This window comes from Myotis nattereri, assembly GCF_964212035.1.
Source record: "Myotis nattereri genome assembly, chromosome: 1".
Classification (NCBI taxonomy): domain Eukaryota; kingdom Metazoa; phylum Chordata; class Mammalia; order Chiroptera; family Vespertilionidae; genus Myotis; species Myotis nattereri.
The window spans coordinates 78,373,839-78,397,394 of record NC_138075.1 but is presented as its reverse complement, the minus strand read 5'-3'; the positions used below and the strand labels follow the sequence as shown (position 1 = coordinate 78,397,394).

The 23,556-nt window shown below is 40.7% G+C and overlaps 1 protein-coding gene across 1 annotated transcript in view; it reads right to left on the bottom strand.

Moving 5' to 3' along the window:
• The window catches only part of RNF212B (ring finger protein 212B), a gene marked incomplete at both ends in the record, with an annotated part of 28,840 nt that extends 5,749 nt beyond the window's left edge, over window positions 1–23,091 (bottom strand). Inside the window, 6 exons of the mRNA XM_081096094.1 lie at window positions 793–821; window positions 1,880–1,940; window positions 2,597–2,712; window positions 18,507–18,581; window positions 18,941–18,993; window positions 22,992–23,091. Coding sequence (XP_080952220.1) covers window positions 793–821; window positions 1,880–1,940; window positions 2,597–2,712; window positions 18,507–18,581; window positions 18,941–18,993; window positions 22,992–23,091 — 434 coding nt within the window. The remainder of the gene's footprint in view (window positions 1–792; window positions 822–1,879; window positions 1,941–2,596; window positions 2,713–18,506; window positions 18,582–18,940; window positions 18,994–22,991) is intronic.
• Between the last annotated feature and the right edge of the window lie 465 nt (window positions 23,092–23,556).

Sequence of the window (23,556 nt, the reverse complement as noted above, 5' to 3'; positions counted from 1 at the left end):
TCCCTAAGTTCTTCCCTTTATTGCCCACAATATGATAAGTTTTGAAGCCCTCCTTTCCTTCTTTCTTTCCTCAGTGCCTTACCACGTACTTTTAACTTTACATATATCTAACCAACTGTCCATTCATTCATATATCCACCATTCCCCCTCACTCTCTCCCCCTCATCCATCTATCCAACAAGCATTTATTTAGTGCTTATATGTCCTATATACTGAGATTACAAAGATACTAGAATATGATTCCTATCTCTGAGAGGCTTAAGGTTAGTGGGGGACATAATAATAATAATAAAGCAGGGTTTAAGTGTTATAATGGGCATATCAGAAGTACAGAAATATGAAAGAATACCAGGCTAACTTCTGTGAATACAGGAGCCATGTGTTTTTTAATCCACCAATACAGGACTAACATTGAAAATATTTAACAATTACCAATTAGAATGACTGGTGATGTATACCCAGCATTTAATAAACAGTGGTCACTTATGAATATTTATTCCATAAATGAATAATAGAACCCCTACTCTAGCTATTGAAGTCTTGACAGAAGAAATGACATGGGAGTTGAATTCTGAAGGATGAGTAGGATTTCATAAGATGATGGTTAAGGGGGAACATTACTTTCAAGATTTTACTTCAGCACTTTTCAGTGAGTAACTCTTTCTTGGAGAAGTGAAAGATAAGTTCATCAACCATTTCCTTCACCTCAGAGCCCACACAAGAGTTACAACCAAGAGTCAAGAAAGAACAAACATTTTCAAAGAGGGTAGAATGGGGCCTGATAAAACTGACCTACTTCCTTGGTACCAACTTGGCGATTCCTATAAGTGAAAAAAGAAAAAAGAGAGAGTGAAGGAAACTGAAGCTCAAGGGTCTTAATCTGTGGATCTTACTTATTAGATACGTGAGCTGCAATGTCTGCTAGCTGTGGTTGTTAAGACTTCCAATAGGAGAAAAAATAGCAGCAGTGTTTCCTTAGGAAAATTTTAGCTTTGGGAGAATAAAATTCTAACTCCTCATAAAAAGACATTGAGAATCCTGTAGACTAATATACATGGGGAAATAGGGGAGAAAAAGAAAAATGACAGCATTACAATGTGCTATAATAGTTACAGGAGCAGTATCCAGAGGAACATTATATACGTACAGAGTACATTCTTAGGAAGAAACAAATGTCTAGGAAATGCAGTTTGAGGCATAAGAAGGGTCCTGAGGTGTCTTGGGATTCTTGAAGAAGAGAAATTTTAAGTTACAATAGATATCCTATATAAAAACCTAATATGCAAATCAACCGAACAGTGGAATGATCGAATGACCGGTTGCTATGATGCGCACTGACCACCAGGGGGCAGACGCTCAATGCAGGGGCTGCCCTGGTGGTCAGTGTGCTCCCACAGGGGGAGTGCCACTCAGCCAGAAGCTGGGCTCATGGCTTGGGAGTGCAGTGGTGGTGGCAGGAGCCTCTCCCGCCTCCGGCAGCGCTAAGGAACAGTCATCCGAGTGGTAAGGAGCAGTGAGCAGGTGGGTGGTAAGGAGCGAGGGGTCCTGGACTGCAAGAGGGTGCAGGCCAGGCTGAGGGGGACCCCCACCCCAAGTGCACGAATTTTGTGCACTGGGCCTCTAGTCTCTTTTATTAGAGAGCTTTCCAAATGGTATGTTGTAACTCACTGATGTTCAAGGATGGGCTATCAGTGTGCTAAATACTGACCCTTTCAGCCCTCCAAGGTCTTCTGTGGCCTCATGTATCTACTACAGTGTGCTTGTACACACATTATCAGTTATATATGAAAAAGGTAGGAAACACTATTCTATTCAGTCTGCTAGATTGATGGGAAAAATAGGAGAGAAAATCATAGTAAGGAAAATCAATTTCACTCACCTTCAGGATGGCTAGAAATTTCTTTAGTTCTCCATTCTCTTTCCTTAAGACTGACAGCTCTCTAGGCAAAAGATGAAAATAATCAGCTCTAGTAGGTCATTATAATTATTTTGATTATTGGGATAATTATTGAGATAATTATTTTGATTATTATCTAGTTAATGCTTATGGAGAGATGCCTGCCACCATACCCGGTATTCCTCTCAGAGGTCTAGTAATTCGGGGAGGCAATGGCAGTTTTGATGATGAGAAGAATCAGATGGACAAAATAAACAGCCACTTAGTATGATTTCAGGGGAGTTTACATAGAATTCCATTTCCTCTCCACATAAACCGCTGGCCTGTTGGTACCTGAAAATTTCCATCAAGGATTCCATCTTTTAGCTTAAGATTTCCAAAATATATCCTCCTAGAGGTAACATTTTAAATGCTGTCTCTTGTCTTTATCACTGTGAAAAAGCTATATCTGATTTCTCTGAAGGAGCAATTTTTTATCGGGGGAGTAAGAAAGGAAAGCTGTAAAGTAAGGAGGACCCCTCGAGGGAAGAAAAATGAAAATAAAATAGAGATTGAGGGGACTAAAAATTCTGTACCTGATTTGCCCAAGATAAACATAAACACATATGGAGCAATTCTCAGGCTTTGCAACCATAGGAATTAAGGGCTATAGCTTCTATGCAAGAAAAAAGCTCTCTGGTAATTTGATTTGTCACTTACTTGTTCTGGTTGGCCATTGTTTGCCGTGCCTCCTGCATGGCTGCTTCTAACTTTGTAATTCTATGCTTATAAAAGGCGATGAGGAGATCTGTTTGTTTTTTCTGGAAACTCCACACCTATGAAGGAAAACGAGACCTATGTATGACAAATACCCCCATAACTCCTTACTTCTGGCAATAAAGGAAAATACAGCAACTCATACTTTATTTTTTTTTAAATATTTTTTTATTGATTTCAGACAGGAAAGGAGAGGGAGACATAGAAACATCAATTATGAGAGAGAATCATTGGTTGGCCACTTCCTGCACTCCCCACACTGGGCATATGGCCTGGCAGGGAATTGAGCTGTGACCTAGTTCATAGGCCGATGTTCAACCACTGAGCCATGCCAGCCAGGCCTCAACTCACACTTCATTATTGATCATTTTCTTCAGAGCATCTGGCCTAGTTCATGACTCTCCAGAACTAGAGGGTTCAGCATTAGGAAAAAACACACAAAACTGTTCGTTCCCAGGACAATGGCCTCCTAACATCTTAAAAAGAATATTCTGACATAGTAGGAGGGCCCTTTAAAAATATAATCTTTTGCCCTGACCAGTTTGGCTCAGTGGATAGAGCGTCGGCCTGCGGACTCAAGGGTCCCGGGTTCGATTCCAGTCAAGGGCATGTACCTTGGTTGCGGGCATATCCACAGTGGGGGAGTGTGCAGGAGGCAGCTGATCGATGTTTCTAACTCCCTATCCCTCTCCCTTCCTCTCTGTAAAAAATCAATAAAATATATTTTAAAAAAATAATAATAATCTTTCATCTTGAGCAAGAAGAGTGAAACAAACAAAATGTTGGGCCTTAACTGGTTTGGCTCAGTGGATAGAGCGTTGGCCCGTGGACTGAAGGGTCCCAGGTTCGATTCTGGTCAAGGGCATGTATCTTCATTGTGAGCACATCCCCAGTAGGGGGTGTGCAGGAGGCAGCTGATCGATGTTTCTCATTGATGTTTCTAGCTCTCTATCCCTCTCCCTTCCTCTCTGTAAAAAATCAATAAAATATATTTTAAAAAAATGTTGGAATTGGTTCTGATCTAACTTATCAGATTACTTCTACATTCCAGACCACTAGTAACCAACTTATTTTCCCTAAGAAATGCATGCAGGGTCATATACAGGTTGCTTATGCTGCTATAGAAAAGGGGAAAGAGACACTGAAGGGGATTACTTATTCCTGAATTTTATTTCTAGGCATGGAAAAATAACTTTATCTTTTGCCACCATTTGATAGAATGATGTGCATATCATGGGGTTATTGAGTCAAATCAAAAGTTAATATTTAGAAAGGGTTTTTGCTTTGTCAAACTCTACTTTTGAATACACAGCAGTATTTATGTGTCATCTGCTTTCTCCCTACTCAAGACTAAACCTTTTGTCTAAGGTTTTTCCTAGATTATGGTATCTTTCTTTTTTTAAAAATCTTCACCCGAGAATATTTTTCCATTGATTTTCAGAGAGAGTAGAAGAGAGAGGGAAAGACAGAGAGAAATATCAATGTGAGAGAAACATATTGATTGGTTGCCTCCTGCATGCACCCTGACCAGGGCCCAGCCAGGAAGGAACATGCAACCAAGGTACGTGCCCTTGACCAGAATGGAACCTGGGACCCTGCATGCAGATGCTCTATCCACTGAGCCAAACTGGCTAGGGCCTTTGATCTTAGTATCTTGTCATAAACCTTAGTTCTTACCTAATTTGCAAGTTGCTTTTACCTCTTTCCTTTCTACTCAAAGAAAATGAAACTAGTTCTAGATCAGTGGTTCTCAATCTTCTGGCCCTTTAACTACAGTTCCTCATGTTGTGACCCAACCATAATATTATTTTCGTTGCTACTTCATAACTGTAATGTTGCTACTGTTATTTTTTTAATATATTTTTTATTGATTAAGATATTACATATGTGTCCTTGTCCCCACGTTACCCTCTACCCGCCCCCCCCCCCTCCCTGCTCATGCCCTCATCCCGCCGTTGTCCGTGTCCATTGGTTAGGCCTATATGCTTGCATATAAGTCCTTTGGTTGATCTTTCCCCCTTACCCCTACCCTCCCCTACCTTCCCTCCAAGGCCCGACAGTCCAATCAATACCTCTCCGTCTCTGGATCAGTCCTTGTTCATCAGTTTATGTTGTTCATTATATTCCACAAATGAGTGAGATCATGTGGTATTTATCCGCTCTCCAGTTCTATCCATGCTGTGGCAAATGGTAAGAGTTCCTTTTTCTTCTTCCTCTTCTTAAAGAATACCTTTCAGCAATTCATATAATGCTGGTTTGGTGGTGATGAACTCCTTTAGCTTTTTCTTATCTGTGAAGCTCTTTATCTGACCTTCTATTCTGAATGATAGCTTTGCTGGATAAAGTAATCTTGGTTGCAGGTTCTTGCTATTCATCACTTTGAATATTTCTTGCCACTCTCTTCTGGCCTGCATGGTTTCTGTTGAGAAATCAGCTGACAGTCGTATGGGTACTCCCTTGTAGGTAACTGACTGTCTTTCTCTTGCTGCTTTTAAGATTCTCTCTTTGTCTTTTGCTCTTGGCATTTTAATTATGATGTGTCTTGGTGTGGTCCTCTTTGGGTTCCTTTTGTTTGGGGTTCTCTGCGCTTCCTGGACTTGTAAGTCTATTTCTTTCACCAGGTAGGAGAAGTTTTCTGTCATTATTTCTTCAAATAGGTTTTCAATATCTTGCTCTCTCTCTTCTTCTGGTACCCCTATAATTCTGATGTTGGTATGCTTGAAGTTGTCCCAGAAGCTCCTTACACTATCTTCATATTTTTGGAATCTCTTTTCTTTTTTCTTTTTCGGTTGGGTATTTTTTGTTTCTTTGTATTTCAAATCTTTGACTTGATTCTTGGGATCCTCTTGTCTGCTGTTGGATCTCTGTAAATTATTCTTTATTTCAGTCAGTGTATGCTTAATTTCTAGTTGGTCCTTTTTCATGTCCTCCAGGGTCTCACTATACTTATTGAGGGACTCACTAAATTTATCGGCGGTTTCCATACAATTCTTGAAAAACCTTATAAACGTGGCCTTGAACTCTATATCCAGTCATTTGCTTTCCTCCATTTCTGCCATTTGTGACCTGTTTCTTTGTCTCCGCATTTTGGCTGCTTCCCTGTGTTGATAGAGTGGCTTTGTGTGCTAGGTGTCCTGTAGGGCCCAGTGTCTCAGCCTCCCCAGTTACCTGAGGTGGACACTCTTGGTGCACCCCCTTGTGGGCTTTGTGCACAGTCTTGTTGTAGTTATGCCTTGGTTGTTGTAGGATCACTGGGAGGACTTGACCTCCAGGCCAATTGGCAGTGAGAATCAGCTGTGTCTACAGTGGGAGAACTTCTGTGCTGGAGACACCCTTCTGGGGCAAGACTTGCTTCAGTGGGGCTTTGGTGCTCACTGAGACTGCACCCTTAGTGTGTCCCTTATGGATCTGAGGAGTTGTGATCTGGATGGTCCCCCTCTGACCACTGGGTACAGTGGCTCTTGGATCTAAGGAGGTGCTAATTTAGCCTCTGCCTGAGGTTACACAGCAGGAGCTACGAAGAGAACTGCAGATTCCCCTTCCTTTTTTGGAGTTTGGAGGTGCCCTGATGAGGCTCAGCTGTGAAGCAATGCAAGCCGCTGTGGGGCCTTGGGCCTTCTCTTGGAAGTTCTGGGTCTGTCTGGCCAGGCTGTAGTTAGGTAATTATCAGGTTGCAATGGGCCGGGGCATTCATATGCAAAAGCCTCTGCCACAGCCTGGGTGAGGCGGGGTCTCAAGGAATCAAAGGGCGGAGCAAGCAGCTATGGCGGATCCTTAGCCCTGCCCTAAGGAGTCGTGCGTCTCAGTGTCCCGGTAACGGCTGCAAGCACCTCTGAGGGAAAGCCGCCCTCAAGTTCACCTGCTGCCAGACAGTCCAGTTTCTCCCCGTATGAGTCCTGGGCCCCCAGAGACTTCCCGGAACCGGAGTTCAGAGCTGTTGGGAGCTTGTGACTCCCTCCGGATTCAAAAAGACAGCCGCGTCCTCAGGTGCCAGCCCCTTTCCGCACACATGAGCCCCGTGCCTCTGCACTTTACTTCCGCAGCTCCTCTGGCTCTCAGTGTGCTTTTCTTTCCTTCTAGTTGTAGAATTTACACTCAGCCAGCTTTCCTGTAGTTCTGGATGATGTCCGTTTTGTCTTTATGTTGTTTTTTTTGAAGTTGTTGTGGGAGGCAGCAATTTCCCAGTGTTTATCTATGCCGCCATCTTAGTTTCCTCGTTGCTACTGTTATGAATCGTAATGTAAATATCTGATATGCAGGATGGTCTTAGGTGACCCCTTTGGAAGGATCGTTCAACCACCAAAGGGGTTGCAACCCACAGGTTGAGAACCGCTGTTCTAGATAGATAAGAATTAACTGTAGTCTTTTTTTTTTTAAATATATTTTATTGATTTTTTTACAGAGAGGAAGGGAGAGAGTTAGTTAGAAACATCGATGAGAGAGAAACATCGATCAGCTGCCTCCTGCACATCTCCTACTGGGGATGTGCCTGCAACCCAGGTACATGCTCTTGACCGGAATCGAACCTGGGACCTTTCAGTCCGCAGGCTGATGCTCAATCCACTGAGCCAAACCGGTTTCGGCCTGTAGTCTATTTTTTAAAGTTGATTTCATAGAAGTAAAACATGTTTGTTTTAGAAAATTTGAACAGTTGCAGGAGTGGAAAAAAAATTCACTCAGCATTCTGGGAGTTAACTAAAATCATGGTGGTGGTAGTGGAATATTGGGGAACAATAGATTTTACAGATAGATATGTAATCCATAGCTAGAAAACAGTATCCTAAACTCCTAACCTACTCTTTTTTATTCATTTAATTTATTTTTTTGTTAATCCTCACCTGAGGATATTTTTCCATTGATTTTTAGAGAGTGGAAGGGAGGGGGAAAGACAGAAACATCAAAGTGAGAGAGTCACATTAATTGGTTGCCTCCTGAAGAGATATGTGCCCTTGACCAGAATTGTACCCGGGACCCTTCAGTCTGAGGGCCCAACCTCCATCCACTCAGCCAAACTCCTAAGCTCCTCTTGAGGTAAGTTTTCAGTTAGATTAAGTATCAGGCTAGAGCCAAGAAAATCCAAATCCTGCCCCGGACCAGTTCCCCCTTTGAGACTTCCAAGGGTCATGCATGCACTGAAAACAGACCTCACTGTGGCACTCCAGGGAGCCAGAATGGAGTACTGGAAGGCCTTTTGCCTAGGCCTGAGGAGGCCTACTTTGCCTACTTATCCCCCAAAAAACTCAAATCCAAAAATCTCAGATCTGACCATTCCAAGAAAAAGAAAGACCAATGCAGAAAAACAACCACCAGCAAGAAGTGTTAGAGGAGCCCTAGCAGGTTTGGCTCAGTAGATAGAGTGTCGGTCTGGGGACCTAAGGGTCTCAGGTTCAATTCCAGTCAAGGGCACATGCCCCGGTTTTGGGCTCGATCCCCAGTAGGGGGGGTGCAGGAGGCAGCCGATTAATGATTCTCTCTCATCATTGATGTTTCTCTCTCTCCCTCTCCCTTCCTTTCTGAAATCACTAAAAATGTAGTAAAAAAAAAACCAAACAAGTGTTAGAGGAGAGGAACAAGTGGTTTTGCCTGATGCTAGAGTAAAAATGTTTAGCTTATTTCAAATATGTCCACCAGCCCCCACCCGATGGTTCAGTTGGTTGGAACGTCATCCCACACACCAAGTTTACAGATTTGATCCCATTTGGGGCTCTTATGGGAGGCAGTGGGTCAATGTTTCTCTCTCACATTGATATTTCTCTTTCACATCTTCTCTAAGATCAATAAAAGCATATCCTCTAGTGAGGATTAAAAAAAAATACATCCACCAAAGAAGATTCTAAACCTAACTCAGTAATGAATCAGTATTTTTAAAAAATTTTAATTGTTAGCAAACTCATTATTATGCCTCATTCCAATCCTTCAGCCTCATAAAAAGATTGGCTTCTTTATTTTCTAAAGGACAAATTTTTCTCACTTATAGTTGTTGTTTTTTTAACTTGGGGATTGCCCTAATCGGTTTGACTTAGTGGATAGAACAGCAGCCTGAGGACAAAAGAGGGTCCAGGTTTGATTCCGGTCAAGGGCATGTACCTCAGTTGCAGGCTCCTCCCCAGTCTGGGCCCTTGTCAGGGCTCATGCAGGAGGCAACCAATCTATGTGTTTCTCTCTCATCAATGTTTCTCTCTTTCTTTCCCTCTCTCTTCTACTCTCCCTAAAAATCAATGGAAAACTATCCTCAGGTGAGGGTTAACAAAACAAAAACAAACAAACAAAAAACTTGGGGATTATTTTGTTAATATTTTAAAATAAAAAGAACAGATAATAATAAATGTAGTTCTGTTGAAGCCCTAACTGGCATTGCTCAGTGGTTAGAGTGGCGGCCTACAAACCCAAGGAGGGTTCAGGAGGCAACCATTCTCTCTCACACCAATGTTTGTCTCTCTCTCTGTTCCCCTTCCTTCCCTCCCTCTCTCCCACTGTCTCTTAAAAAGTAATAGAAAAACTATCCTTAGGTGAGGATTAAAAAAAATACACACACACACAAAAGTAGATCTGTTGATAACATTTTAATATCTCCAAGTGTTAATTTTTATTTTATTTACTGAAGAAAGTGTTTTTAAAACTTCAATTCTGGCCCTAGCCGGTTTGGCTCGGTGGATAGAGCGTCGGCCTGCGGACTGAAAGGTCCCAGGTTCGATTCCGGTCAAGGGCATGTACCTTGGTTGCGGGCACATCCCCAGTAGGGAGTGTGCAGGAGGCGGCTGATTGATGTTTCTCTCCCATCGATGTTTCTAACTCTCTATCTCTCTCCCTTCCTCTCTGTAAAAAAATCAATAAAATATATTAAAACAACAACAACAAAAAAAACTTCAGTTCTGAATTAGGTCCAGTTAATGGCAAGAGGGTGGAGAAATCACTGAAAGCTCCTGAGAGAAGCACGGTAATGGAAGCAAAGGGGGAACTCAGCAGTTTATTATAAGACATAAGATATTTTGGTCCAATGTGGGTATGCATTTCACACTTATTTTTAAGAGGGGATTTTGTTTGTTTATTAAAAGTAATATATATTTAAAATGAATATCAGCTTTACTGACTATTTTTTGTGCTAAAGAATGGCTCTCCTACCTCATTTTAAATGTCAGAGTTTTTTTTAGTTGAAGATTTATATTCCTGTCAATCTTAATGTTTTGAACATTTATTAAGAAATTGCTAAGTTTTAGAAATTTACTTTAAAGGTATTGCTTTCTCACTTTGACACTCAAAACCTATTGGTTTATATATCTTTTGTGAAACTGACTCCTTTGTTCCATAATATCTAAAGGTCTTACTTAGTATTTTAAAATTATATCTCAAGGTAATCATACAGTTGAGAAAAGGACATTTCTCTTTATAGACATATTCCAGCTAAAAAAAGGAGACAGGAATAACAAAATTAAAATATAAGCATTTGCCACTCTTAGTGCATTATGGATCTATGTGAAGTTCATCAATGGCTACCATCACACAAAATGAGATGCAGAAGATCATTTTATACCTCTTGGTAAATGCAACAATGCTATCAAGTACTCTTGCCTCCCACCCCCTCAATCAAATGATTCTAGGTAAGCCTAAATCTCACTATTAACTTACTGGAGAAACAGAGCACAGACAAGCACATAAAATGATTCCATGAACAAAATCTGCACTGTGAACAACTCTACAGGACAAAAGACCATTTTCTTCAACAATAATAAAAAAAAAATGAGAGGAAACTTATAGTTTGAAAAAAACTGAACTATATAGATCTTTCCGAAACCCAATTCAGACAAAGTTTTAAGATAATTATGAAACAACCGGGGAAATGTGAATGCTGACTGATGAGTGGATAATATTAGGGAATTATTATTTTAGCACGACATGGTTATATTTAAGGAAGGAGTCTCCATCTTTTAGAGGCACACTCTGAAATATTTACAGATTGAAACTATATGCTATCTAGTTTGGGCTGTAAAATAATCTATATGGGGTGGCAGTAGGAATAAATAGAAGGCTGGCATGTAAAGCAGGGTGATGGAACTGGAGATGTTAAAGTGAATAGTATGGGTCCTTGTCCTTTAGTAGCTCATCACCATATAGTAGAAGAGATCAGATGTATGAACTAATAAAACACAAGGTGATATGCAGAACAAAGTTATGTATAGTATAAAGTATAGAAATAATGATTAAGAGGTAACTATTCAGGCTTCAGAGTGTGGAAGTCAGGTATTCTAGGCATAGAGTTATGAAACTATCATATATAATAAAACCCTAATATGCAAATCAGCCAAACGGCAAAACGACTGGTTGCTATGATGCACACTGACCACTAGGGGGCAGACGCCGATGCAGGAGCTGGGGGCAGCTCCTGTGCTGAGCGTCTTGCCCCCCCCTCCAGAGGGAGGCAACCAGTGGTGGTGATGGGGGGCGGGGGGGCAGCTAGCAACACCAGGCTGCCAGCCAAGGTGGGTGCCAGTGCTCCCTCTTCCCCATTGCCATTGCCCTGCCCACTGGTCGCCCCGCAGAGGGAGGTGACCAGTGGTGGCAGTGGGGGGGTGGGGCCAGCCAGCAGGTGGCACCAGGCCTCCAGCCAAGGTGGATGCCCCTCCCCGCCCACTGTCCTACAGATCAGCCCTGCTGGCCAGGCCTAGGGACCCTACCCTATATATTGGGAACAGTCTCTTAGATTTAAAAATTAAAACCTGGCAAGGCTACTCTAACACTGAAACAACAGGATGATGCAGCAATGACATGCATGCACTCTGGCTTGCACATTTTATGGTCAGCCCTGGTTCTGACACTTATAACTGTGTGACAAAGCCAATGACTTAACCTCTCTGCTTCAGTTTTTCCATCCATAAGATGGGGAAAATGGTACTACTGCCCCAGAAGGATCACGTTATGTACTACTTTTTTATAATCAGGGCAAAAAAAATGTAGCTGCCCATACAACAGCAAGATGCCTTTCACCTGTATGAAAAGTATGGTCACTGATGCATGCAGCGTCCTGGATTGTGAGAGGGATGTCTGGTAATCAGACATCCCTCAAGGGCACAGGCCGGACTGAGGGGCACCCCCCCCCCATATGCAAATTTCATGCACCGGGTCTCTAGTATGGCATATAAAAGAACTACAAATAATTAAGTCTACTTTATAGATTAGGTAATAAATAACCTACCTAAGAACTTACGTTGGCATGTATTAGTAAGACGTGAGGTGGGAGTTGTGGATGAGATCCCAGAGGTTAGAAGGAAACAGACCATTAAGGGATCTAGGTGTCACTCTCAAGAGTCTGAAACTTGTGACAGAAAGCCACCAAAGCGTTTTGAAAAGACAGTTTCACATTCAGGTTTGTAATTGAAATAGATTATTGTGTTGCTCAGAGAGAACAGATTTGAGCAAAAAAGAATCCTAAAAATGTATCCTTATCAAAAGCAATTAGATGTCAATGAGAGAGCCACAGCAGCCCACCAGATTGGGAGTTAAGTTTTGGGCTGCACGGTTTATCAAAATAATATTACCTCTCACACTGGCTAAAGGTTCCTCAACCTCCCGAGGCTCACTGGTGAAAAAGAGTCCAACTATACTGTTTCAGAAATCCTAAGTACTGACAAATTGCTTTTCCTTTTCAGGTAAAATAAATTTAGACTAAATAAAATCTTTCTTCAAAAGCACCATTGATTCTCAGTTGTTCAATTTTTTAATTTAAGTGAGAGATGAAGAATTGGTCAGTTCTACTGATGAGATCAGGCCTTGACATGATTTTATTCAAATGGTAGATATGGTAGTTATTAACGTATATGTTAGCAAAACATGACGTCAAAGTCAGCAAACTACAGACCATGGCTAGCTGCCTTGTTTTGTGTGTGTGTGTGTGTTTTAATATTTCTTTTTAAAAATGTTTGTTTACTTATTTTATTTTATTGATTTTAGAGCAGAAGGGAGAGGGATATTGAGATAGAAGCATCGATGAGAGAGACATTGATTGGCTGCCTCCAGCATGCCTCCTAGAGGGGGTCAAGCCCACAACCTGGGCATGTGGCCTGACAGGGAATTGAACCAGGGAATTCTTGGTTCATGGGTTAATGCTCAGCCACTGAAGCATATAAGTAAGACTTAGCTGCCTGTTTTTATGAATAAAATTTTACTGGAACACAGCCATATCTATTTGTTACATACTGCCCATGACTGCTTCTGCATTACAAGCAGAGTTTTGTAGCTGCAATACAGATTGTATGGCCTGCAAAGCCTAAAATATTTACTGGCCCTTTTAGAAAAAGTTTGTCAACCCAACGCTAAATTTATCAAAGTTTCTGTATATCCATTTGTGTCTTTTCCTCTGAATTTGTCTTTCTTTGTGAATCTATACCTTTCTCTCTTTTTTATCTTAACCTCTCCTCTCTATTTCCTACTCTATTTGATATCCTATTTATATTTATGTTATTTGTTCTCAATTTTAAAGTGAATGGGCCCGCCCGACCAGTTTGGCTCAGTGGATAGAGCGTCAGCCTGCGAACTCAACGGTCCCGGGTTTGATTCCGGTCAAGGGCATGTACCTTGGTTGCCGGCACATCCCCAGCAGGGGGTGTGCAGGAGGCAGCTGATCGATGTTTCTCTCTCATTGATGTTTCTAACTCTCTATCCCTCTCCCTTCCTCTTTGTAAAAAATCAAAAAATATATTTAAAAAATAAATAAAGGGGTGAATTGGTCCGCAGACCAATGCTCTATCCACTGAACCAAACCAGCCAGGGCTGTGAAAGCATTCTGAAAACAGTGGGAAAACATATTTGCCAATGTCATATCTGATAAGGGCCTAATCTCCAAAATTTATAGGGCACTCATACAACTCAACAAAAGGAAGATAAACAATCCAATCAAAAAATGGGCAAAGGACCTAAATAGACACCTTTCAAAAGAGGACATTCAGAAAGCCAAGAGACATATGAAAACATGCTCAAAGTCACTAATCATCCGAGAGATGCAAATCAAAACAACAATGAGGTACCATCTCACACCTGTCAGACTGGCTATCATCAACAAATCAACAAACGACAAGTGCTGGAGAGGATGTGGAGAAAAAGGAACACTTGTGCACTGCTGGTGGGAATGCAGACTGGTGCAGCCACTATGGAAGACAGTATGGAGTTTCCTTAAAAAACTGAAAATGGAACTCCCATTTGACCCTGTGATCCCACATCTAGGAATATATCCCAAGAAACCAGAAACACCAATCAGAAAGGATATATGCACCCCTATGTTCATAGCAGCACAATTCACCATAGCTAAGATCTGGAAACAGCCTAAGTGCCCATCAGTAGATGAATGGATTAGAAAACTGTGGTACATCTACACGATGGAATACTATGCTGCTCTAAAAAGGAAGGAACTCTTACCATTTGCAACGTCATGGATGGAACTGGAGACCATTATGCTAAGTGAAATAAGCCAGTCAATGAAGGAAAAATACCACATGATCTCACTCATTCATGGATAATAGAGACCATTATAAACTTTTGAACAATAATAGATACAGAGGCAGAGCTGCCTCAAACAGATTGTCAAACTGCAGCGGGAAGGCCGGGGAGGGTTGGGGGGCAGGAGGTAGGGGGGTAAGAGATCAACTAAAGGACTTGTATGCATGCATATAAGCATAACCAGTGGACATAAGACATTGGGGGATAGGGGAGGCTAGGGGACTGTCTAGGGCGGGGGGATAAAATGGACACATATGTAATACCCTTTGTAATAGTTTAAGCAATAAATTTAAAAAAATAAAAATAAAAAAGAAAAAAAAAAGAAAAGAAAAAAAAAAGAAAGCATTCTGAAAACTGTAAAGTACTATATTAATTTAAAGAATAATGTGAGAAAACTCACAATAGATTTTGAAACGTCACAAACCTACAAGAAAAGAATGAAAGACCACAAAAGTAAAAAGAAGTTTGTATTGTTTGTTTTCAAAAGGAAGTATAAAATACCACGTTGGCCCAAGCAGTCTTGCTTAGATTTCTCCCATAGCCTCATAACTGGTCTTCCTGCTTCTACTCTTAACTTCTGTATAATCCATTATCCACAAAGCAACCAGATTCTCTTTGAAAATTATATATCAGATAATGCCATTTCTTTGCTTAAAACCCTTAACAGTATCACACTGCACTTCAGGAAAAACCTAAATTCCTTACCATGGCCTACCAGTTCCTATACTATCAAGCCTCTCTCTCTGACCTTACCTTGAATTATTCCTCTTTCTCACCCTTCCAGCCATACATGTGCATTCATTCGCTTAATAAATGTGTTTTATGTACCTAATTGGTTCCAGGTACATAGTTAGGCATTGGGCAATACAAATATGATACCTGCCTTTCAAAAGCTTCAGTTCAATGAGAGAAACAGACATATGAACAAATAAATTCAAACATTTTTGCAGGATTAAGAAGAAGGTGGGATAGGAGTACAAAGGACAGAACAGAAATCTGCCTACAGGAATCAGAGAAGGCTTTACCAATGAAGGAACAATCACTGGCATTTGAAAGATGACTAGTTGTGGATAAGAGTGCATGTAGTCTATGACCTTGAAATAAAAGAAAGCTAACAGGTCCACATGGGGCTCTCCAATTCCCAAATATAGTTAGATAATTTTATCTATAAGTGAATAAAGAACTCAAAATGAGCAGCTTGATAAAACTATTGGCCATAGAGTAGTACAGCAGAAAAATGTCCTTGTCAAGTCATTACAGAGATTGGGGATAATTAAAACAGATATTTAGATCAACATTCATTCATTCATTCAACAATTTTTTGAGTGTCCATTACATATTAAGAACTATCTGAAGATATAACAATAAACAAAACCAACCAAATCTCTGCCTTCATGGAGCTTACATTTCAGTGCCAGATTCAAACAATAAACAAATATATAGTATTAGAGATAAGAACTATGATGAAAAATAAAGCAGGAAAAGTAGAGAGTGTTGGGCTATTATTTGAGGTATGAAAGTCAGTAAAGGTTTGACTGAAAGGAAAATTTGAGCAGAGGCCTGAATAAGGCAATCTAGACATTTCTTGGGTCAATTATTCAACTTCACAGACTAGGAAAACACATTTTCAGACATTGCTGACTTCACCAAATTGGCCCTTTACTAAAGTGATGATTAACTGACCCTTTCCATTTATTTTATCTTGATTATTTGACCATGTGTAATTGGTCCCATGAAAGGTAGGTTAAGATTCAGACTACATATAATTTCTCTGCTAATCATTAGCTAATCCTGGGTTTAGTTATTAACTAAAGGTCTGCTCTTTCTCTTGCTCATGTGACCTTGTTTACATTTCTCCTTCAGTCCCAGCTGGATTTTATCTCCCCATAATGTTAAATACCATCCAAAATATGATGTTTCACCCAAGTAGCTAAAAGCAGAATGCAGCCAAAGCCTTAATTTCCCTTCTGTTATCTCCAGAGTTAGGACTGAGGAGTGAAACCAAAGAAAAATTAAATCTACTATCTTCAGCTAGAAAATGACTAAGGCTCCTCTTCATGTTTAGGAAAAGGATACTTTCCTAAGAATGAGAAGAGTAGAACAGTGATAAAAATCTCAACAAACATGCTAAGATAGGAATCCCATGAGATTATGAAATAATCTCAGTGGAGAACTGAGAGTGAAAGGTAAAAACCAAAGCTTATATTTGGAAACTCTTTTAAATTGTTGTCCTGCCTTCTCTTCCATATATTCTTCTACATTCCTATAACTCCTGACCAAGTCAATGGTATGGTAAGCATCAGAAAAAGAAAAATATTTTTCTAAAATTCTGGCACCCAGTTATGAATACTAAATGAAGAAATACACACACACACACACACACACACACACACACACACACATATACACTAGAGGCCCAGTGCATGAAAATTCATGCACTGGAGGGGGCAGTCCCTCAGCCAGGCCCGTCCCCTCTCACAGTCTGGGAGCCCTCAGGGGCGGGAGGCGACCCAGAGATCAGGGGAAGGAGACGCCCCATCACACCTCTGCTACTGCCACTGCCGGCAGCACAAGCCTCGACCAGCCCTGGTTACCTGAGCCTTGGGAGGCCCTGGGTGTCTGGGCATCCACCATCTAAGGCTTGCCTGCACCTCGGGCCAGCCCTGGGCAGCTGGGAGGCTGAGGAGACTGGGGGTCTCCCGAGGCAGGCACACGGGGACTGGGTGCCTCCTTATTGGCTGTGGGTGCCACCATCTTTGAAGGCGGGGCAGTCAATTAGCATATTCCCTCCTTATTGGCTGTGGGCACTGACATCTTTGCAAAGATGTGAGGTTCAATAAGCATATTCCTCTTTATTAGATAGAATAAGAAAGTTTTATCAAAAAGCAAGAATGAGAAACAAGAAGTCCTTTCTTGAACTTTGGTCTACAGGCAAAAGGTTGAAAGATCACTAAATAAATCCATTGTTTACAGGGTCAGGCCTATATATTCAAATCAAGTTTTAAAAGATTCATTTATCTGAACAGAAGGGTGATAAAGCTCCCTAGAATCTTCTTTATTCTTTTTTTTTTTTTTTAATCTTCACCCGAGGATATTTTTCCATTGATTTTTAGAGAGGGTGGAAGAGAGAGGGAAAGACAGAAATATCGATGTGAAAGAAACATATCAATTGGTTCCTGCATGAGCCCAGGCCAGGGCCGGACGAGGGAGGAGCTTGCAACGGAGGTACGAGGTATGTGCCCTTGACTAGAATCTAACCCGGGACCTTTTGGTTCACAGGCTGACGCTCTATCCATAAGCCAAACCAGCGAGGGCTAGTCTTTTTAAAAATATATGTATTCCACCCTAATCGGTTTGGCTCAGTGGATAGAGTGTCGGCCTGCAGACTGAGGGGTCCTAGGTTCGATTCCGGTCACGGTCATGTACCTTGGTTGCGGGCACATCCCCAGTAGGGGGTGTGCAGGAAGCAGCTGATTGATGTTTCTCTCTCATTGATGCTTCTAACTCTCTATCCCTCTCCCTTCCTCTCTGTAAAAAATCAATACAATATATTTAAAAATAAAAAATAATAAAAATACATATTTTTATTAACTTCAGAGGAAGAGAGAGGGGGAAAGAGAGGAACATCAATGATGAGAGAGAATCGTTGATCGGCTGCCTCCTACACACCCTTCTGGGATCAAGCCCGAAAGCTGGACAATGCCCTGACCAGAATCGAACCAGCAACCTCTTTGGTGCATGGGTAGATGCTCAACCACTGAGCCACAGTGGCCGGGCAAACCTTTATTCTTAAAAAACTACTTAATAGCCCTGGCCGGTTTGGCTCAGTGGATAGATATCATGTGGCCTGAAGGTTCCCAGGTTCAATTACAGTCAAGGGCAGGTACTTCAGTTCCTTAGTTGCAGGCTCGATCCCCAGCCCTGGTTGGGGTTCAGGCGGGAAGCAACCAACTGATGTCTCTCTCTCACATCAATGTTTCTCTCTGTCTCTCCTCCTCCCATCCACTCTTTATTAAAAAAAGAAAAAAAAGAAAAAAAAGAAAAATATCCTCAGGTGAGGATTAACAAAAAAACAAAACAAAAAGATATTCAAATATCCTATTGAAAAAACATTTCTTAATAGAACTGGAAAGTACAAGGCAAGGCAAGATGTCAGCTACATCTTGGCTTTTATAGCTTTCACAGATTCTGGGTCAGTAAAAAGTTAACTATTGAGATGTATATCATCAGTAAAGAAAGCAATCAGAGCAGCCCATTTCTGTCCATTGTGCACAAATGCAGTCTAAAGAGAACTTTTGATAAAGACATAAGATGCCATTAGAACTTGCCTGGAGAATCAGAGTTTTTTCACTTTTGTTTCTCATACCTGAGAGATGTGACTAAAATGCTGCAAAGCTGTCTCCACAGGGTTTTTGAAGTACATCTTCTCCTGAGGTTTCATCTATGAAGAGAGTAACACAAACATTGAGTATATCCGCAATGGAATGAAATAAAATACTGGCAAATATGGCAAAGGATATATCACCCCTTCCAAAAGCACCTGATATTATTTCATTGTGCTATATGTCTTAAATATCCTTAACCAGTGCTTCTGTAAAAATAGCCACAAATAATTATTTTATCTCTTGCTTACCCTATTTTTTACAATTGCTACTAGTGAATTTTGTTTGTTTCTTTTCCTTTTTTTTTTTTTTTTAAAAAAATTTCAATGCTTAATCACTTATCAACTATACTCTTTGTATACTTCCTATAGGCTAGGAATGGAATAAAATGGTTGGTGGGAGGGGAAGAGAAACTTACTTTATCAGAAAGAGCCAGATGCTTGCAAGCAGCTCCACAAACAGAACATTTTTCTAGGGAGGAAAGGGGAAATAAATGCTTCGTTTTCATGGATAAGAGGTAAGATTTTCCCAAAGTACATGGTAATAGTCAAGTAGGCTATCAAGAGGAGACAAAATTTAGAATATCATTTGCTATAAAAGGACATCAACTTGAGCTCTGTTCTCTAAATTAGTATTTCCAAACTTGTATTTGATGCCAAGTAAGACTTTCACACTGTGCAAGACTTTCACACCTATGTAAAATATGTGTCATGTTACTTATCATCCAATCCCAGAGGTTCCCTCCTCCCCTGCTTTGCTTTCTCCTCCTTCCCTAATCTATCACCAATGGATTTCGTATAACCCACTTACATCTTCTCTTTAGATTGTAAGGTATAAAATAAGGTGCAAAATTGCCATTCTCTGGAGCATTTTGTCAATCCGTTGAGATTCTGTCCCTGGCATTTGTTGATAGTTTGGCTCAAATAAACTCACAAAAATTCTCTATAGGTTTGAATGTTTCTTACATTGACCTCTATCTAGCTGCCTCTTTATAATTTCCCAGTTTTCTTCTGTGGGTGAGGGACAGTTCTAGCGTCCCAACAGGAGTACTGAAGGACATTTATAAGAGTACTGGAAAGAGTGGAAGAGTACCAATGATTTCAACTTTAAGTTATTCTTTATTACCCACCTACCTGACAGTAAGCACAGATCAGATACTGTAAGACACCTCCCAATTATTCCTGCTCTGTTCTTACTTTGCTAATTTTTTTGGATCATGTTTTGAAGCTCTCCTACTTTCATTCTCTAATTAACCCATTCTGAAAGGTGAGAAAATTAAAAACTCTGAATCTTTCCTTATAAGTTGAAATTTTAGAGGTAGCACTGGTTATTGATTAAGATAAATGCCATGTCAGGCCCTAGCTGGTTTAGCTTAGTGGATAGAGCATCGGCCTGTGGACTGAGGGGTCCCAGTCTCGATTCTGGTCAAGGGCACATTCGGAGGTTTGGGGCTTGATCCCCAATGGGGGAGGTGCAGGAGGCAGCCAGTAAATAATTCTCTCTCATCATTGATGTTTCTCTCTTTCCCTCTCCCTTCCTCTCTGAAATCAATAAAGATATATTTAAAAAAAAAAAAAAAGATAAATGCCATATCAGGAGAAAGCATCACATGGCATATGCTTCACTGAGACAAACAGCTCCAAACTGAGCTGCTGTTACCATAGTCAACAGCTTTATTACATTAATAGATAATTTAAAAGGGTCGTGAGATTCATATAGAGCAGTGATTTTCAACCTTTTTCATCTCATGGCACACATATTAATTACTAAAATTTTGTGGCACACCAAAAGATAGTTATTTTTTGCCAATTCAGACAAAAATATAGGTATAATTTTGATTCATTCATACTGGATGGCTATTGTTGTGTTGGCTGTTGTATTTTTTTTATTTTTTTTTTCAGTTGACAATCTAAGGGAAAAGAGGTTAGTGCCCCTGAATAAATAGTCAGGAAGTGCAGGTTTAAAAAATTCTTGCAGAGAATAGCTTCTCCAGAGGCTATCTAACCTGACTCTTCTTTCTCAGGAATTAAAGATTTTTCTCTGCCTTCCCTCCATATTATTGCTCGAGTGAGGTAGCGAGTACAAATCATTTTTCTATTTAAGAAAAACAAAACAAACAAACTTCGACAACTCTCCATCATCTGCAGTAAGAAGTTCAGTTTCTTTAATCCAGAATATAGAGCCTTCCATTATCTGGCCACTGCCTACCTGTCTAGCCCCATCTATCACCAATCTTACCTTATTTTTATGCTCTACAAATCTCAACCATGTGCAGTCCCCCACACTATGGTTTATGATGTGGTGTGCCTTTATACATGTTCTTCTCTTGAATTAGAATAATCTTCCCTGCATAGCCACTTGGCAAACTCCAGTTTATTATTCAAAAATCTATTGAAACAATACCTCTGCTATAAAATCTTTCCTGACCAAAGCACCCTATCCTAAGACCCTCTTCTGGGTTACTCCATACCCTGTATTTTAGCATTAAAAAAACCAAAATGGCCAAAACCGGTTTGGCTCAGTGGATAGAGCGTCGGCCTGTGGACTGAGGGGTCCCAGGTTCGATTCCGGTCAAGGCATGTGCCTGGGTTGTGGGCACATCCCCAGTGGGAGATGTGCAGGAGGCAGCTGATTGATGTTTCTCTCCCATCGATGTTTCTAACTCTCTATCTCTCTCCCTTCCTCTCTGTAAAAAAAAAAATCAACAAAATATATTTAGACAAACAAACAAACAAAAAAACAAAACAAAACAAAACAAAACGAAGCCCTAGCCAGTTTGTCTCAGTGGATAGAGCGTTGGCCTGCGGACTGAAGGGTCCCAGGTTCAATTCTGATCAAGGGCACATACCCAGCTTGTGGGCTCGATCCCCAGTGGGGGAAGTGCAGGAGACAGCTGGTCAATGATTCTCTCTCATCATCAATGTTTCTATCTCTTCCTCTCCCTTCCTCTCTCTGAAATCAATAAAAATATATTTAAAAACCAAAAGAAAACAAAACAAAACAAAAAACACTTTAAATTCAAGTCTCATTTCTAAGACTTAATAGCTGCAAGAACTTGGTCAAATCACTTATACTATCTGAGACAATTCTTCATTTGTAAAGTGGGTCTATTAATAATTACCTTGTGAACCCTAGTTGGTTTTTCTCAGTGGTTAGAACATCGGCCAGCTGACTGAAGGGTCCTGTGTTCCATTCCGATCCAGGGCACATTCCTCAGTTGCAGGCTTGATCTCCAGCCCCTGGTCAGGGCAGATGCAGGAGGCAACCAACCGGTGTATGTGTCTCTCCCCTCTCCCCCTCCCTCCCACTCTCTCTAAAAATCAATGGGAAAAATATCCTCGGGTGAGGATTAACAAAAAACAAATAATTACCTTGTGGATGAAAAGGAGCCACATGCTAACCTGACTAGTCTAGGGAAGGCCTGCAAGGCGGCCTTGCAAACTCAGAGACCTAAAGTAACCACAAAGGATGTTCTAAAATTAAGTTTTTAACTAAAAGCAGTTTAGGACAGATAGTCATGTCCTAGGCTAAAATCTTTCCTGACAAAAAGCAATCTTTACCTTAACTGAGCGTATTGTCTTTTGCAAGTACTACATAACCTACCTTTGGAATGTCAGGGTAACGCCCCTTTTTCCAGACCCCTGGGGCACAAACAGGGTGGAGACCATAAATCCTCTAATTGTTATTGTTATCATGTTAATTGTTGACTGTTAACTATACTGTACCCACCTACATAAAATGTCTGTCATTTTACTTATCCAATTCCAGAGGTCTCCCCTCCCCCGCTTTGTTCCCCCCCCCCCAATCTATCACCAATGGATTTCATATAACCCACTTACATCTTCTCTTTAGATTGTAAGGTATAAAATAAGGTGCAAAATTGCCATTCTCTGGAGCATTTTGTCAATCCGTTGAGATTCTGTTCCCGGCATTTGTTGATAGTTTGGCTCAAATAAATTCACAAAAATTCTCTATAGGTTTGAATGTTTCTTACATTGACAACCTCATGGGATTATGGTGAGAATACATAAAATTGGTACATTTGAAAATACTCTTTAAACTGCAAAGGTATCACCACTACCACCACCATCACAAACATTTCTAATAAAACTGATTTCACAGGCTAGACCACTTCCAATTAGAAATGGCTCTTGCTATCAAGCAAAGTTTCCCCCATGACTTCTTGTTATTTTTTTATCTTCTCTTTAATCAGCCTGATAATCTTGTGGCTTTCTCACTGCTATAGGTTTCAAAACACTGACAAGTATGTTTTGGTGCTCAAGTAATGGGTATTCCATTCGCTAAATCATTTTTTATTAATAGATTTCTCCAATATCCATAATCAACACTTTCCTAGTGTATCCACACCACCTTTGGCTACTAAGTCATTTTTATCCCAAGTTTCACCGAGAAATGGCTAATCATTTCCAAGTTAAAAGCCTGAATCTGAAAACAGTTAAGTTACTCACCCAGAGTCACGCACTTTTTACAGAAAATATGGCCACAGCTGGTGACAAAGTAATGGCTCCCATCTTTTCGGAAACACAGGTTGCAATGAAACCAATCCATTCTGGAGGAGATAAAGAAAAAAAGTAAGAATCACCTGGGTCAGAATAGAATTTACATAACAATGTTTGGTTATGTGGACATATTATTGTGGATATTCCAACTGGTTGTAAGGAAGTTACATATGGCTCTGCAGTGAAAAAAGCAGACTGCAGACTATAAACCCACTTACATCTTCTTTTGTTGTTGTTAAGCCTCACCTGAGAATATTTTTTCCATTGACTTTTAGTGACAGTGGAAGGGAGGAAGAAAGGAGGATAGAGAAACATGGATGTGAGAGAGACACATCAATTGGTTGCTTCCAGAACTTGCCCCTGGGGGGCCGGAGAAGGAACCTGCAACCCAGGTACTGCCTCTAACCTTCTGCAGTACCACTAACTGTATAGTATTAGTAGTGTGGTAGGCACTTAGACAGGCATGAGTTTCCTCCCCTACGTATCGCTTTTCACAAGGTTTGCTCCCCGTGAC